Source organism: Watersipora subatra, chromosome 1 (assembly GCF_963576615.1).
Source record: "Watersipora subatra chromosome 1, tzWatSuba1.1, whole genome shotgun sequence".
NCBI lineage: Eukaryota > Metazoa > Bryozoa > Gymnolaemata > Cheilostomatida > Watersiporidae > Watersipora > Watersipora subatra.
In genome coordinates this window covers 36154488-36171459 of record NC_088708.1, presented here as the reverse complement: position 1 = coordinate 36171459, position 16972 = coordinate 36154488, and the positions used below count along the sequence as shown (strand labels likewise).

The following is a 16972-nucleotide window of genomic DNA, read 5'->3' as shown; positions in this document are numbered from 1 at the left end:
TACTTTTTGATAAAAACGTTTTAAACTTTACATTAGAAGCATTTAATTTGAAACAAGCCATTTGTGCTTTTGATTTATATTATAGTTTGCATATGTACATGTATCTACTAATAAATAAGTAAATACATGAACTTGTGACAGTGCTCTGATAACTTGAACGCTCTGATAATTCGAACACTTTTGCTCGGTCCCGTGAAGTTCGAGTTATCCATGTTTGACTGTATATATAATTCTATAATTATAAATTTGGAAGTTTGTGAGTCATCTGTGATTTCGTCTGTCCAGCTATAGCTATTAGTATCCAGCAATGAAAAGTCTGTATTGCAGTATCTCGGAACTATATATATATTATTATATCTCGGAACTTCCCCCTTCACCAGGCGATAAGTTAATCAATTGAGCTATGTGAGGTGCATTAGATTCATTGGGCGATATGTGTGTTTATCTAGTTAAAATACACATAGTGACTCTAAATTACGTTACGGCACAACATCACTAAAGCTTGCTCTCGCAACTCTTATTAGTAAGTTTAACAATACGAACACTAGCTCGCTCGAATTAGCCATTGGAAATGTGCCAGACTAATGGCAAACAACTACATCACCTGCCACTGTTTATAAGCTGTTTTTAATGCCTGTGCAATGCCAGACATGCTGATAGCGTACATATAAAAATCATACATATAGAAGTGTGTCTGTATATTTATCATTCATCTGTCCAATGATAACAATGATAAATCACCATCTTGGTGGATTTGAAATCGCAGCATTCCATTCATAAGTCTACAAACAAACGCGCATAACCACTAAGCTATACCATTCTTATCATATGCCTTGCTTTTAAATATACTACATATGCTTTTCGGGATTGCACACCCCAAATGTGCGTTTTTTTTTAAACGGTGCGCCCTCAGATTATGATGACTCTGTTATACAATTTTTTTCACCTTCCACAGTGGAACGGGATGTTTTTCATCTTCGCCATACAGCGAAACTTTTCAAAAACAAAACAATACTATATATATACTAGTTGATTGCCAAGGTAATAAATGAGTCTTTGGACAGAAAATTTATTTTTATTTAACATAATACAACATTTACCATTCTAACTTTTAACTTCATATGAGAAAAGTGTTTCGTGCAGTTCAAATGAATTACGAGAAAAATAAAAGATCTGTAAAGGTGTTTAAATAAGAAAAGTGATCAATCGGTATTATGAGTTCATAATATCGTATTAATAATGAATCAATTACATCAAAAACAATTAAATCTCTCATTGTCCAACTTCAAAGCTTTTCGTTTGTCTTCGTTAAAGGTTGACTTGCAACAAAATTCACATTACAGTTATTTGATATAAAAAGATTCACCATGTCTTACTCTGTTGTGTTGTAGGTGCAAAATATGTGGAAAGGCGATTACAAGCTCTTAAAAGCTCAAAAACGAACAGAAAATCGCAGCCACACGAGACCGCCGTAGTTTGGATTCTCTTTCCAAAACGGCTCAAATTTGACGCAGTTGTGAGAGATGGTTTCTGTTTCGTGCAACCTTATTCATCGAAATATAGTCACAAATATACTTCACGCATTCAATAAAACCATGTCTATTGTTCTTACGCGTCTGTTTTATCGTCATCGTAATGCGGTCACTTTTAGCAGTGATATCCTATAACTTACCGTAAAAATTTGTTTAACTTTTTAGCCTTAGCTTGAAGGAGTACATATCATTGTCTGATAACCATGACAAGCCTGTTGGTCACTTGTGATAATCGAAAAGTGCTGCAGAAATTATTTGCGAAGTATTGAGTCACATGATCAGATTACGACTTGCCGATTAGACCAAACCGAAACAAATCTGTAAAGTAGCGAGCATCTATATTTTATACGGGGTCTTGGGTAAAACCCGAAGTGTTTGTCATAAACTAGTGCCATGATAAGTTTTATATTGAGCTTTTTATTGGCCTTGTAATACACATGAGAACATCACGTGACAAGATGATAACCAAATTTCGTGACTACGTCATCGAAATTAAGAGATTTCAATCTATGGAGGCTTTTCGTTTTTTATATATATATATTTGTACATATATACAAATATTATATATAATATATATACTAGCTGCGCCACCCGGCGTTGCCCGTGTAATAGAAGAGTATTTGGACAGAAAATTGATTTGTATTTACATATATAACAACATTTGCCATTCTAACTTTCTAACTACATATTATGAGAAAAGTGTTTTGTCTTGTAAACAATGAGAAGTAGTGAGAGTCGCTCGCTATTAGCCTGAGTGCTATCGCTATCAACCAATACGTTTAATAATGTGAGCAAACAGCTTCTCGTGATGTTATGCTATGACCCGCATCATGCGCAAATCTGTTGGGTATTTGCTCTCATATAATGACTTATATTGGCAAGCTAGCAATTCAATTTCTGTGGTCTAGTGGGTCGGCCTGGCGAATGGCATGGTCCGAGATCAAATCTTCGTCGGTATGGAAGCTTTGATCTATATTTTAAGATCTATAGCCGGAATGCGTTCCAACACACATACTTCGAGAAAGATGTATATATATATATATATATATATATATAAAGACATATATATATCGTTTCTAAGAAATTAAGTAACAAACAAGAACTCTAAACTTTGCACATTGAGTATACAAAAACTAGACGACTTTTGACTAAAAACTGCTCGAGGCAGCTACAATGTTGTTTCGCGCTTGGCGCTCGTCAGGCTACAACTAATGATTTGGCAAAATGACATGGTGTTAGTCATGACGGTCCTCGGCGGTACCCGGCGCGCAGGTTCCCATTTCACCGCTAATAGCCTGCGGGCTGTCGCCGGTGCTATGCGACGTATATGGGAACCAGGCTTAACTGAGCACATGCAATGGAAAGCTTTCTTTTTTAAGCCCAGACAGATCAGCAAAAGATGAGAAAACACATAGATTCGGAGCAAGAAAATCTAACATTTAACATCGTCATTCAAGCATCTAACATTAAAGTTTATTTGCAATAAAGTTCACATTACAGTAATTTGGTATTAAAAGGTTCACCATGTCATACTCTGCTGTGTTTTAGGTGCAAAATATGTGGAAATGTGATTACAAGCTCTTAAAAGCTCAAAAACGAACAGTTAATCGCAGCTATCAAGAAAACGCCGTAGTTTGTAATCTCTTTATATCAATGACATTTTAAAACATTGTGGTTATTGTTTTGACACGTGACGTTGTCACGTGAACTGAAAGGCCAATAAAAGGCTCAATATAAAATGTCTCGTACTTCCTGCCAAACTGAGCGAAAAATTTCTGCAGCTTTTTGCAATTATCGCAGGCGACCAACAAGCTCGTCATGTTTATCAGAGGATGATATGCACTCCTTGGAGCTGAAGTTGAAAAATCAAACAAATTTTTATGGTAGGTTTAGATATATCAGTGCTCAAAGTGACAGCATTACGATGATGATGAAATAGACGCGTCATGACAATAGGGATGGTTTTATTGAATGCGTGAAATATATTTGTGAAAATATTTCGACGAATGAGGTTGCATAAAAGTGTAAACAGAAGCGATTGCATTCAACTTTGGAAAGGGATTTCAATCTACGGCGTGTTCGGATGGCTGCGATCAACTGTTCGTTTTGGAGCTTTTAAGAGCTTGCAATCACATTTCCACATATTTTGCACCTACAACACAGCAGAATAAGACATGGTGAATATTTTGATACTAAATAACTGTAATGTGAACTTTGTTGCAAGTCAACCTTTAATTCTTTTAATACCGCATTAAAATCTTACCCAATGAATATTTTGCCCGAATTAGATAAAACTAATTTTTCGAAAAACTGATAAACCGCTATATTTAAGCAATAGCTCGGGATTAAAAGCAGATATCATTTAACTGTAAAATGCATCTTAATTAAAACAACATTCTCTACAAAATAAGTATAAAGTGAATTGTACTATCATACAATCTCCAGCGTTTTATTTGTGTTGAACGAACGCATTGTGTGTTTTTTCTTGCCATGACAATAAGGATCTGGTTTTCCGGTTTTGAAATATAATTAGAAATGGAATTGTTGAACAAAAAAACTTCTTTTGGGTGCACGTGATAGGCAACAAGGTTGTTTCACCGGAAACAAAACTTGAGTGGTCTAGCTTATGAATGGGCTTCGTAATGAAAAGAAAGTGAAACCCTATTGATAAGCCGATACCTCGGCATACGGTCTGTACTTCCATTACCGCGAAAGCCGATACATGGGCTTACGATAGCGAAAGAGTTAAGGAACTTGCCAAAATTGCTGAATTTGCATCACTGCTATACACTACGACTACTGTGATTGGTTGATTGGCAATATAGGCACATGTGTACAACAAGCCAATGAGATTGGAGGCACATACCCAGAATGCAGCGCTGGCTGAGGTGAGCAGTTGCTAGATGGCTTGGGCAGAGTTGAGGGTGGGATTCTGTTGTTTGGAGACTGAGAGCGGTTCACTGAGTTGTCTAGATACAACATGGCATATTGTTGAGAGCAAATACATATCATTGACATCTTTGTTGAATGAGTTGGAGTGTTAAAACTAGCCACCACCTCATGAGAGGTTGAGTGTTCAAACTAGCCATCACCTCTTGAGAGGTTGAGTGTTCAAACTAGCCATCACCTCTTGAGAGGTTGAGTGTTCAAACTAACCATCACCTCATGAGAGGTTGAGTGTTCAAACTAGCCATCACCTCATGAGAGGTTGAGTGTTCAAACTAGCCATCACCTCATGAGAGGTTGAGTGTTCAAACTGACCATCACCTCATGAGAGGTTGAGTGTTCACACTAGCCATCACCTCATGAGAGGTTGAGTGTTCAAACTAGCCATCACCTCTTGAGAGGTTGAGTGTTTAAACTAGCCATCACCTCATGAGAGGTTGAGTGTTCAAACTAGCCATCACCTCATGAGAGGTTGAGTGTTTAAACTAGCCATCACCTCATGAGAGGTTGAGTGTTCAAACTAGCCTTCACCTCATGAGAGGTTGAGTGTTTAAACTAGCCATCACCTCTTGAGAGGTTGAGTGTACAAACTAGCCATCACCTCTTGAGAGGTTGAGTGTACAAACTAGCCTTCACCTCATGAGAGGTTGAGTGTTCAAACTAGCCATCACCCCTTGAGAGGTTGAGTGTTCAAACTAGCCATCACCTCATGAGAGGTTGAGTGTTCAAACTAGCCATCACCTCATGAGAGGTTGAGTGTTTAAACTAGCCATCACCTCATGAGAGGTTGAGTGTTCAAACTAGCCATCACCTTATGAGAGGTTGAGTGTTCAAACTAGCCACCACCTCATGAGAGGTTGAGTGTTCAAACTAGCCACCACCTCTTGAGAGGTTGAGTGTTCAAACTAGCCATCACCTCATGAGAGGTTGAGTGTACAAACTAGCCATCACCTCATGAGAGGTTGAGTGTTTAAACTAGCCATCACCTCATGAGAGGTTGAGTGTTCAAACTAGCCATCACCCCTTGAGAGGTTGAGTGTTCAAACTAGCCATCACCTCATGAGAGGTTGAGTGTTCAAACTAGCCATCACCTCATGAGAGGTTGAGTGTTCAAACTAGCCATCACCTCATGAGAGGTTGAGTGTTCAAACTAGCCACCACCTCTTGAGAGGTTGAGTGTTCAAACTAGCCACCACCTCATGAGAGGTTGAGTGTTCAAACTAGCCATCACCTCTTGAGAGGTTGAGTGTACAAACTAGCCTTCACCTCATGAGAGGTTGAGTGTTCAAACTAGCCATCACCTTATGAGAGGTTGAGTGTTCAAACTAGCCATCACCTCATGAGAGGTTGAGTGTTCAAACTAGCCATCACCTCATGAGAGGTTGAGTGTTCAAACTAGCCACCACCTCATGAGAGGTTGAGTGTTCAAACTAGCCACCACCTCTTGAGAGGTTGAGTGTTCAAACTAGCCACCACCTCATGAGAGGTTGAGTGTTCAAACTAGCCATCACCTCTTGAGAGGTTGAGTGTACAAACTAGCCTTCACCTCATGAGAGGTTGAGTGTTCAAACTAGCCATCACCTCATGAGAGGTTGAGTGTTCAAACTAGCGATCACCTCATGAGAGGTTGAGTGTTCAAACTAACCATCACCTCATGAGAGGTTGAGTGTTCAAACTAGCCATCACCTCTTGAGAGGTTGAGTGTTCAAACTAGCCATCACCTCATGAGAGGTTGAATGTTCAAACTAACCATCACCTCATGAGAGGTTGAGTGTTCAAACTAGCCATCACCTCTTGAGAGGTTGAGTGTTCAAACTAGCCATCACCTCATGAGAGGTTGAGTGTTCAAACTAGCGATCACCTCATGAGAGGTTGAGTGTTCAAACTAACCATCACCTCATGAGAGGTTGAGTGTTCAAACTAGCCATCACCTCTTGAGAGGTTGAGTGTTCAAACTAGCCATCACCTCATGAGAGGTTGAGTGTTCAAACTAGCCATCACCTCTTGAGAGGTTGAGTGTTCAAACTAGCCATCACCTCATGAGAGGTTGAGTGTTCAAACTAACCATCACCTCATGAGAGGTTGAGTGTTCAAACTAGCCATCACCTCTTGAGAGGTTGAGTGTTCAAACTAGCCATCACCTCATGAGAGGTTGAGTGTTCAAACTAGCCATCACCTCTTGAGAGGTTGAGTGTTCAAACTAGCCATCACCTCATGAGAGGTTGAGTGTTCAAACTAACCATCACCTCATGAGAGGTTGAGTGTTCAAACTAGCCATCACCCCTTGAGAGGTTGAGTGTTCAAACTAGCCATCACCTCATGAGAGGTTGAGTGTTCAAACTAGCGATCACCTCATGAGAGGTTGAGTGTTCAAACTGACCATCACCTCTTGAGAGGTTGAGTGTTCAAACTAGCCATCACCTCATGAGAGGTTGAGTGTTCAAACTAGCCTTCACCTCTTGAGAGGTTGAGTGTTCAAACTAGCCATCACCTCATGAGAGGTTGAGTGTTCAAACTAACCATCACCTCATGAGAGGTTGAGTGTTCAAACTAGCCTTCACCTCATGAGAGGTTGAGTGTTCAAACTAGCCACCACCTCTTGAGAGGTTGAGTGTTCAAACTAGCCATCACCTCATGAGAGGTTGAGTGTTCAAACTAACCATCACCTCATGAGAGGTTGAGTGTTCAAACTAGCCTTCACCTCATGAGAGGTTGAGTGTTCAAACTAGCCATCACCCCTTGAGAGGTTGAGTGTTCAAACTAGCCACCACCTCTTGAGAGGTTGAGTGTTCAAACTAACCATCACCTCATGAGAGGTTGAGTGTTTAAACTAGCCATCACCTCATGAGAGGTTGAGTGTTCAAACTAGCCATCACCCCTTGAGAGGTTGAGTGTTCAAACTAGCCTTCACCTCATGAGAGGTTGAGTGTTCAAACTAGCCATCACCCCTTGAGAGGTTGAGTGTTCAAACTAGCCACCACCTCTTGAGAGGTTGAGTGTTCAAACTAGCCATCACCTTATGAGAGGTTGAGTGTTTAAACTAGCAATCACCTCATGAGAGGTTGAGTGTTCAAACTAGCCATCACCCCTTGAGAGGTTGAGTGTTCAAACTAGCCATCACCTCATGAGAGGTTGAGTGTTCAAACTAGCCATCACCTCATGAGAGGTTGAGTGTTCAAACTAGCCATCACCTCATGAGAGGTTGAGTGTTCAAACTAGCCATCACCTCATGAGAGGTTGAGTGTTCAAACTAGCCATCACCTCTTGAGAGGTTGAGTGTTTAAACTAGCCACCACCTCATGAGAGGTTGAGTGTTCAAACTAGCCATCACCTTATGAGAGGTTGAGTGTTTAAACTAGCCAGCACCTCATGAGAGGTTGAGTGTTTAAACTAGCCATCACCTCATGAGAGGTTGAGTGTTTAAACTAGCATATTTCAATACAATATAGCACACTCGTACATTAGCACATAAGCACTTTCAAACACCTCTGCTATCAAAACCACATCTCTTAAACTACCATCATTATATGTATAGTTAATACCGTAATCATTGCTCTTGACCAATTAGATTTTCCAAGATAGTTTTAGTTCATGAGTAAGGGTTAGAAGCGCATAGTCAAGCTAGGATATGCTCACAGAAGGATCAATGCAAGGTCCTGGTATTTAAACTAAAAATACGTTATTACGAATGGCTATGTGTAGGTTAAAATAGTGTGGTATGAAAATGTTAAAAATAAAAAAAAAGATAGAAACTCATTAAATTATTACTTGGTTATTGATAAAGTCTTCACTACCTTTACATGCAAGTTCTGAGCATATCCGGTATAATGTCCTGTGCTGGATATTCTACTGATGCACACGAAGGTGATAAACTGTCATTATCACCAACCCAGCCATACATATAAAATGCAAAATAGCATACCAGAAGCCGACTTGTTCATCTCATTAATAAACTGAGCAGAGTTAAGGTCTTGCAGTAAATAGTCGAGCTCAGTGAGATTAGCTCCTAGAGTGGATGGGCCAGAGAGCGGTGGTGCAGGTTGAGGAGGTCCCATCGAGTAGTTATGATTTGCTGATTGATCTGGGTGAAGGGGAGTCTGGGAGAAGTTTTGAGGCTCATACAGCGACTAAAAGCAAAAAGAGCTTTGAGACTAACTCTGATACTAGCTTTGATCGATGTATTATCTACATGCTGATCTCGCAACATGTAGATTGCACCTCTTCACAACGGTTCACAAGGTCACTCCTGCTTATTGCGCAGGTCAAACATTTATGTGTCACATTACGTGTCTGCTTCTTGTCAGGCAAAAGTAGTTGTTAGATTATTGAGGAAAAACCTGAGGAACAGACATGCAAAAGGATAAAGAACAAACAAAAGCCTTGTTCTTCAAGGCTAAATAACATGTCAAATGATCTGTTTTAATATTGGGAAACAGAATGACTACAGAAGTACAACGCGTGTGCAAATCTGTGTTGTCAGAAAACATTAGCCATGCACTTGTAATGTGGGCCATGCATACCTCGATACAATGTGCACTAAACATGCCCTATGAATTCTGTGCTTACAAAAATGTACATAATGTACATTACTTACTTTAAATGGGGGGATTCAGTACAGCCTTATACAATGGCTACTATGAAGACATGTACAGTACAGCCTCAAACGACAGTTGCTATGAATACATACATGTATACAGTACAGGCTTAATCAATGGTTGCTATTAATACATACATGTATACAGTACAGACTTAATCAACGGTTGTTATGAATACGTACATGTATACAGTACAGACTTAATCAATGGTTGTTATGAATACATACATGTATACAGTACAGACTTAATCAATGGTTGCTATGAATACATACATGTATACAGTACTGACTTAATCAATGGTTGCTATGAATACATACATGTATACAGTACAGACTTAATCAATGGTTGTTATGAATACATACATGTATACAGTACAGACTTAATCAATGGTTGTTATGAATACATACATGTATACAGTACAGACTTAATCAATGGTTGCTATGAATACATACATGTATACAGTACAGGCTTAATCAATGGTTGTTATGAATACATACATGTATACAGTACTGACTTAATCAATGGTTGCTATGAATACATACATGGATACAGAACAGACTTAATCAATGGTTGCTATGAATACATACATGGATACAGAACAGACTTAATCAATGGATGTTATGAATACATACATGTATACAGTACTGGCTTAATCAATGGTTGCTATGAATACATACATGGATACAGAACAGACTTAATCAATGGTTACTATGAATACATACATGCATACAGTACAGACTTAATCAATGGTTGCTATGAATACATACATGGATACAGAACAGACTTAATCAATGGTTGCTATGAATACATACATGTAAACAGTACAGACTTAATCAATGGTTGCTATGAATACATACATGTATACAGTACTCACTTAATCAATGGTTGCTATGAATACATACATGTATCCAGTACAGACTTAATCAATGGTTGCTATGAATACATACATGCATACAGTACTGACTTTATCAATGGTTGCTATGAATAAATACATGTATACAGTCCAGACTTGATCAATGGTTGCTATGAATACATACATGTATACAGTACAGACTTAATCAATGGCTGCTATGAATACATACATGTATACAGTACTGACTTAATCAATGGTTGCTATGAATACATACATGTATAGCAAATAGATAATTGCTACAAAGGAACAAACCTCCGTTGCTGTTGCATAGCCAGCAGATACTTCATCTAAAACATCTTGACTGGGTGGCGGAGGTAGGGGTGGTGGTGGGCCATCGCCAGATGCTCCTGAATCAATGCTGTACCTATCACTTTCTCTTCTTGACTGAGAGCTGCTTGTGAGATGATAAGAATCAATTGTCGCATAGTGTGGAGGTTGCGATTGGACTGGTGGCAACCGATTGTCGCTGTTGTATGGCGCTTGAGGTGAAGGGTAGCTACCGTAAGACTGGTCCCCTTCCGAGAAATGCTTGTCACGAGAGCCCAATTTGACCTGATAAACTTGTGTTGGCAGTGACCCTGAACTGCTAGAGCTACGATTTGAACTCGTCATCGGTTGCTCTGACTTTATAGTATTTGTAGCGCTGTGTAAGTCAGCCAGCAGTTCATCTGCAAGATCAATACCAAACATATATTTTATTAAATCCATAAAAGGCCATCAAAATGTGCCAAAAATATCTACCTATTTAATAGAACCGTGAGAGATGAGTTCAATGATTCGTTGTAGCCAACAACAATGCAACAAAAGTTATACATACAAGAAGAAATATTGAGTGAAGGTGACAATCTATTTTAAAGACTGACTGTATGAGTGTGGGTCATCTAGAAATTGAAATAAGCAGAAATAGCAAATAAGTAAGCTGTATATGTGGCCGTAGCCTGAGATGGTACGAGTGCTTACCTAGACTATCCATTGTGGCTAAAGATGAGTTGACTGGATCTTCCCGTTGAAACACTCTACCTTCTATTTTTTGATCAAATTTCTGCAACAGATTTATGTTCTTATATTAAAAAAAGCTTTAGACTACTCAGCAGTTCAAGAAAATCTTTATAACGAAAAGAAAAAGAGTTTTTAGAATAAACATGAATAAGTTTTAACATGGCTAATAATTCAGTTCTCTAAATGTCGCGTAACAAGCAAAACAAATTCAGCAATATGAAAGCAGCATTCATAAAAAATGGGAAAAACTTCATCAAACATGTCAACCAAGACACGAGCAAAATAAATATATAAACTGCTAAATATTTAATGAGTTTAGATGATTCTTAAATAGATTGCAGGTTTTTAGGCAATTAAATTCTACACAATCACATTCTAGAAAGCCTTTTTATGGTATACAAAAACTGAATTATGTAAAATAACCCTGTTGATTATTAACCAATGTAAGTTGGTGGCAGCTAATGATTTTGTTAGCCAACTGACCTTTTTATAGCTTGCTGTCATGGGGAAAAACTTATCTGCTTAATTTATATGTAATGCTTTCAATTTGTTATGTAATAAGCTTTCAGTAACTGTGAGTTGAGCTCTTTGAGATATCAGTTCACTAACCTATATGTATTTTAGGACTACAATTACTTTTAATTTCCTGTTAGTAATTTTTGAAGGTAAGCTGACTAAAGGCTATAAGCATACTCTAAAACAAACCTGTTGGTTGTAAATAAAACGGTCGTTTTTGTCAGTTGGCTCAGATTTGACATAGACTGCATTAGTATGTGCAAGTCGCTTTCCCTATTACCTTCGCATATTTAAGAAAAATGCAATGACTAATTAAATGATGCCTGTAGCATTATCGTAATGTCATAATGATGGAATAGTGTATTCACTATTTACCAGACCTAATTAATGGTTACTAGTGAGTTTTCGTCAACATTTGTAGGTAAAAATTTTAGATTTGGTGCGCATGTGCTAAATTATCAGTTTACACTGAAGTAATAGCTATTACTAAGTGTTCGTCAACATTTGCAGGTAAGTTTTTGAGATTTGGTACATATAGGCTGAATTGTCATTGCAGACTTAATTAATGGTTATTAGCAAGTTTGCGTCAACATTTGTAGGCAAATTTTTGAGATTTGGTGCATATGTGCTAAATTGTCATTGAACACTGATTGATGGTTATTATTAAATTTTTATCAACATTTGTAGGTAATTTTTGGAGATTTGGTGCATACGCGCTAACTTGTCATTGAACACTGGCTTGATGGTTCATGACACAACTAGCTCTCTTCTGTTTTCATAACATGGCTTAAGAAATATTACCGTTAAATTCATCTGCTCATTTAAATCCGTATACATCCTGTAAAGAATACCTCACCATAATAATTCTACATAGTGGCAGCAAAGTAAAGAACCCATAGTAATGGGGGTGAAGAAGGAATGCAAGGAGGAAGAAGCAGCAGGCACTCCCAAACAGTTAATACTTTGCACCTAGACTGAATCCTCCAGATTTGTTCGATTTCTCTGATCCTGGCCAGTGGCCTAGATAGAAATCAAGATGGTCAAAGTACAGAAAAGCCAGTAAGCTAGGAAATTAGCCTGAGGGAGAACAATTAAACACACCAGTCTATACATTGAGAGAGCAGGCTGAGGACATTATCCTCTCCAGAGGTATTACAGAGGACACACAAGACAATGTCTTACAAGCCTTTGATGACTACTTTAGAATACACAGTAACACTTTAGTAGAAAGAGCTAAGTTTGACAAACTGCTCCAAGGGTCAGACAATGTAGATGTATTTATCAACCAATTATACCGCCAGGCTGAATACTGCGCCTATATTTCGAGAAGAGCTGATTCGAGACAGTTTGGTTGTAGGAGTAACTGACGACCGGCTATCTAAAAAATTACAATCCGAAGCAAACTTCATACTAGACAAAGCGGTAGGCATATGTAGACGTGCCAACGCCGCACAATAACAGAACATTGTGAGAGCAACGACTGTTAGTATGGTAGTTATGGTAAAACGCAGAAATAATCAACAAAACTCCAGAAGCGATAGAAACCAGACACAAACCAGAACTAACTTCAAGCCAAATAATGACAAATCTTCAAAGTGTCATTGGTGCGGTCGTGACAAACACAAAAAGTGGGACTGTCCAAGACTAAAATCCAAATGTGATCATTGTTCCAAGATTGGCGCTGACATATGCGCTGACTTAACAAACCTGAATCGTGCCATTAGAAAAGATACCCATTCTAGTGCGTACATAGACGCGACACTCACCAAGATTGCAGGAGCTAAAGTTATGACTAAACTTGACGCTAATTCTGGATATTATCAAATATCACTTTCAGAGGAATCTAAACTGTTAACAAGATTTATCACTCCGTTCGGACATTATTGTTACAACAGAGTACTCTTTGGTCTAGTGAGCGCAGAAGATATATTCCAACGCTGCATGAGATACATCTTGGAAGGACTAGACAGCCAAATGTAAATTCTCAGTACAATCCGTCATTTTCCTTGGACACCACATTAGCAGCGAAAGCATATCCCTGAGAAAACTAATTACGTAGCAGACTTATTATCTCGACAACCAGTACGAGTACTAACCGATGGAGATGTTAAGCTGTCACTGACATTACTGAACTATCTAGTACAGAAAATCGCCTACAACAACTGAAAATCCAACAATGGAATGACACCGTCTGTCGCCAGGTCATCGATTTTCTCAGAAATGGATGGCCGACGTATTTGTCAGATACTGATACCACCCTTAAACCATACTGGAATGCTCAAAGTGACCTATATCTCATTGATGGTTTAGTATTGGAAGATAACCGACTTGTACGCATGAACATGATGAGACGACTCCACAATGGTCACCTCGGTATTGAGAAATGCCGAGAACCCGACAATCAGGTTGGTGGTCAGGACTGTCTAAAGAAATAGCAGATATGATCAAATCATGTAACATTTCCCAGAACACCTATCCAAAACAACGGAGCCACTATTACCAACCGCCTACCCTGATCGACTCTGGCAGCGAGTAGTGTCCGATATCTTCCACTGGAAAGGCCATGAATATTTACTTCTTACTGACTACTATTCTAGATACATAGAGATCGCCATACTCAACTCAACAGATTTGCGAACAACTATAACTCATTTGAAGTCCATCTTCGCTCGCCACTGAATACTCGAAATTCTTGTATCTGACAATGGTTCACAATACAGTAGCCAGGCATTCAACGAATTCGCCCAACTCTATGACTTCACACACGTAACAAGCTCGCCACATCATCCCCAAGCAAACGGCGAGGCTGAGAGCGCCGTTCAGATTATTAAGGACATTCGGTAGAAAGCTGAAGATCCGTATCTAGGTCTATTGGCATACCGTAACACCCCAATCAGAAATGGGAAATCCCCAAGGAATTGCTCATGAGTTGACGATTACAAACAGACTTACCTGTACAGCCCTCAACACTACAACCAAAGCTCACTGATCATGTTGACATAGCTTTTCGCGAACTCATTTATAGGGAAAACATGAAGCAGAATCATGATGACCGTCACAACGCCAGAACGAAACCCAGTCTACACGTTGATGACCCAGTCTACATACCAGACCTCGACCGGAACCGTTACCCAACCATTACCTGGACGCTCATATAACATTAAATCTAGAGACAAAATATTCCGTCGCAATAACCGTGACCTCATCCTGGTTACCCCATCAACACCTGGCAAACCGAATGCCCCAGCTATTCCTGATCCCGAGCCTTTAGAACCCATCCGTCGTAAAAAGTGCAACCACCGGCCACCTCAGAGACCTGAGTTGTAACTTGAGTCAGGAAAGTTTTGCCCACTTGTGACAATCACAAATAGCCTGTTGCTCATTAATGTTAAAATATTTGCCTACTCGAATGTAAAGAGAGATGTAGCATTACCGTAATGTTATAATGATGGAATAGCGTAGTTCACAATTTACTCGTTTTGTGTGTACTGTGGTTCATGGCACAACTAGCTTTTTTTCGTTTTTATAACATGGCTTAATAACAATTACCGTTCAATTCATCTGCTCATTCAAGTCCGTATACATCATGTAATGAATACCTCACTATAATAATCCTACAATGCCTAGAATGTTTTATTGTAATTCTGAAAATTATGACAAAAACGTTTATGCGACGACCAATCACTCTTCGAATCCATCGCACATGTCCACTTGCTTAACTATACAGGCAGGATAAGTAATTCCACATTCTCGACGTATAATCGAGTTTAAAGTTTTCAAATTTTATAGACATTAGCTAAATAACAATGAGAAACTGAGTACCGATTCGTGCACTAAACTCAACAATTGGTATAGCAAAAGTATTACTATATTGGTACAAAAAGTAGAATGGTGATTCTGGGCCTCAACATATTGGCACACGTGTAGTCGACGAACCTTCACAGATCGATATTCTAAAAAAATTTTTATATAAAAGCATACAAGATGTGCCTGAAAAATGTCCAAACTAAACATTATATACAGCTTATTCCATAATATAGCAAGTAAACAAAACTAAACGCTTAAACTATACGTGAATATTACACTAACAAACATAAATATTAGGTAGCCCACTCTGTTTGGTCAAAGAAAGTATACTACCGACATCGTTTAACACTATCAGTATAGCAGTTTGGGTCTGCTAGACACCCTGCAAGCTTAATTGGAGAGCGTGGAACTTTACTGATACTATCCAATATAAAACAATAAGAAGCAGCTTGATTTGTTTGTTGATTGACGCTGTTTCTATATTGTATTTTCCTATTAGAGTCAGCAACGTGAAGTCTATAAGAAAATGGTTAACATGAATAAAACACAAATCACGATGCTAGAATATAAATTGAAACATTAATGATAATTGAAGTAAGCAAAGATTATAACAGCAAAAATCAGATCTCAACAATTTTCCCAAAAGCAGTGACAGGACGAGAAGTAATCCATTAATAAACAAATAAAACAAACCTTTTGTTTTCCTTGGCTTGCACTAAATAGTTGTTGGTGAGTAGACTAATGTATTTAAATGTAACCACTCAATATAAGTAAGAGTGAAATAAATTGCTGGTGATCAGCTGAAGATATTGATGCCTACTGACCAGGAGAGCTTACCATCTACCAGAGCTTTAGGGGAGAATTCAGTAAACAAAAACAAAACAAAAAAAAACAAGGGTTTTGCCTCATTGGTTATTGAACCTGGGCCACCAACCCCAGCCAATCTCCAAGCAGAAGGTCCAGATAACTTCCTGCGGAATCATCGTCAAACGATTCTTTTCTATTTTGCAAATGCTGACAAAACACTGCCTGAATCATATTCTGTGGTCAACTGCGTGCTGTGCTTAGAATTGTTTATGATGATGTGTTTATAGCGATATTTGTACTTTGCACCTTGCTGCCAATAACATGTCGTAATGAAAATAGGTTGATAGCGTGATGCGTATGATAGGTATTAGGTGGAAGCGTGATTGCATGCTTGTAAAATAAACAGGTGTGATTGTACACAGCACATCAGTTTCAGCTGTTGCAAAATCTCAGTGGAATCCGCTACAAGCCTACAACCAGAGTGAACATATCATGCAAATAACTTCTAAATTTCTTGTAAATTCTCCTAAGCATGAAATGATTGCAGTATTGCAACGCAAAACTAAAACAATTTACCAACTTGGTATATTACCGACAAGAACTTTTATTTAGTATGTGCTAGTTTATTTCCGGCCACACGCTTTATTCGATAAAGTTGTCCTCGCCAAATATAGTGTGAGCGTGAATAAAAAGGAGTTACCACTGAATTATACTATCTCTAGAATGGCATTGGCCTATCAAAACAAATGAACTTCCTTGCAACGGCTTGGGCGCCATACTGATTACTGCTACATGGGCTTCCGGCTGCAATTAGTAAAATGGCGGATCATAGTTATCCCAAGAAAAAAACTCATTTA

The 16972-nt window shown here is 38.7% G+C and overlaps 1 protein-coding gene across 2 annotated transcripts in view; it reads right to left on the bottom strand.

Moving 5' to 3' along the window:
* Positions 1-16749, bottom strand: part of LOC137388395 (leupaxin-like) — a 62581-nt gene extending 45832 nt beyond the window's left edge. The window contains exons 1-6 of one of the 2 annotated variants that reach the window (XM_068074900.1): positions 16708-16749; positions 16002-16585; positions 10947-11028; positions 10239-10654; positions 8401-8605; positions 4399-4501 (exon numbers count right to left, since the gene is read on the bottom strand). In XM_068074900.1, coding sequence (XP_067931001.1) covers positions 4399-4501; positions 8401-8605; positions 10239-10654; positions 10947-10959 — 737 coding nt within the window. In that variant the 5' untranslated portion in view covers positions 10960-11028; positions 16002-16585; positions 16708-16749. The remainder of the gene's footprint in view (positions 1-4398; positions 4502-8400; positions 8606-10238; positions 10655-10946; positions 11029-16001; positions 16586-16707) is intronic. The other variant, XM_068074953.1, reaches the window with a different exon arrangement.
* Positions 16750-16972: the final 223 nt, after the last annotated feature.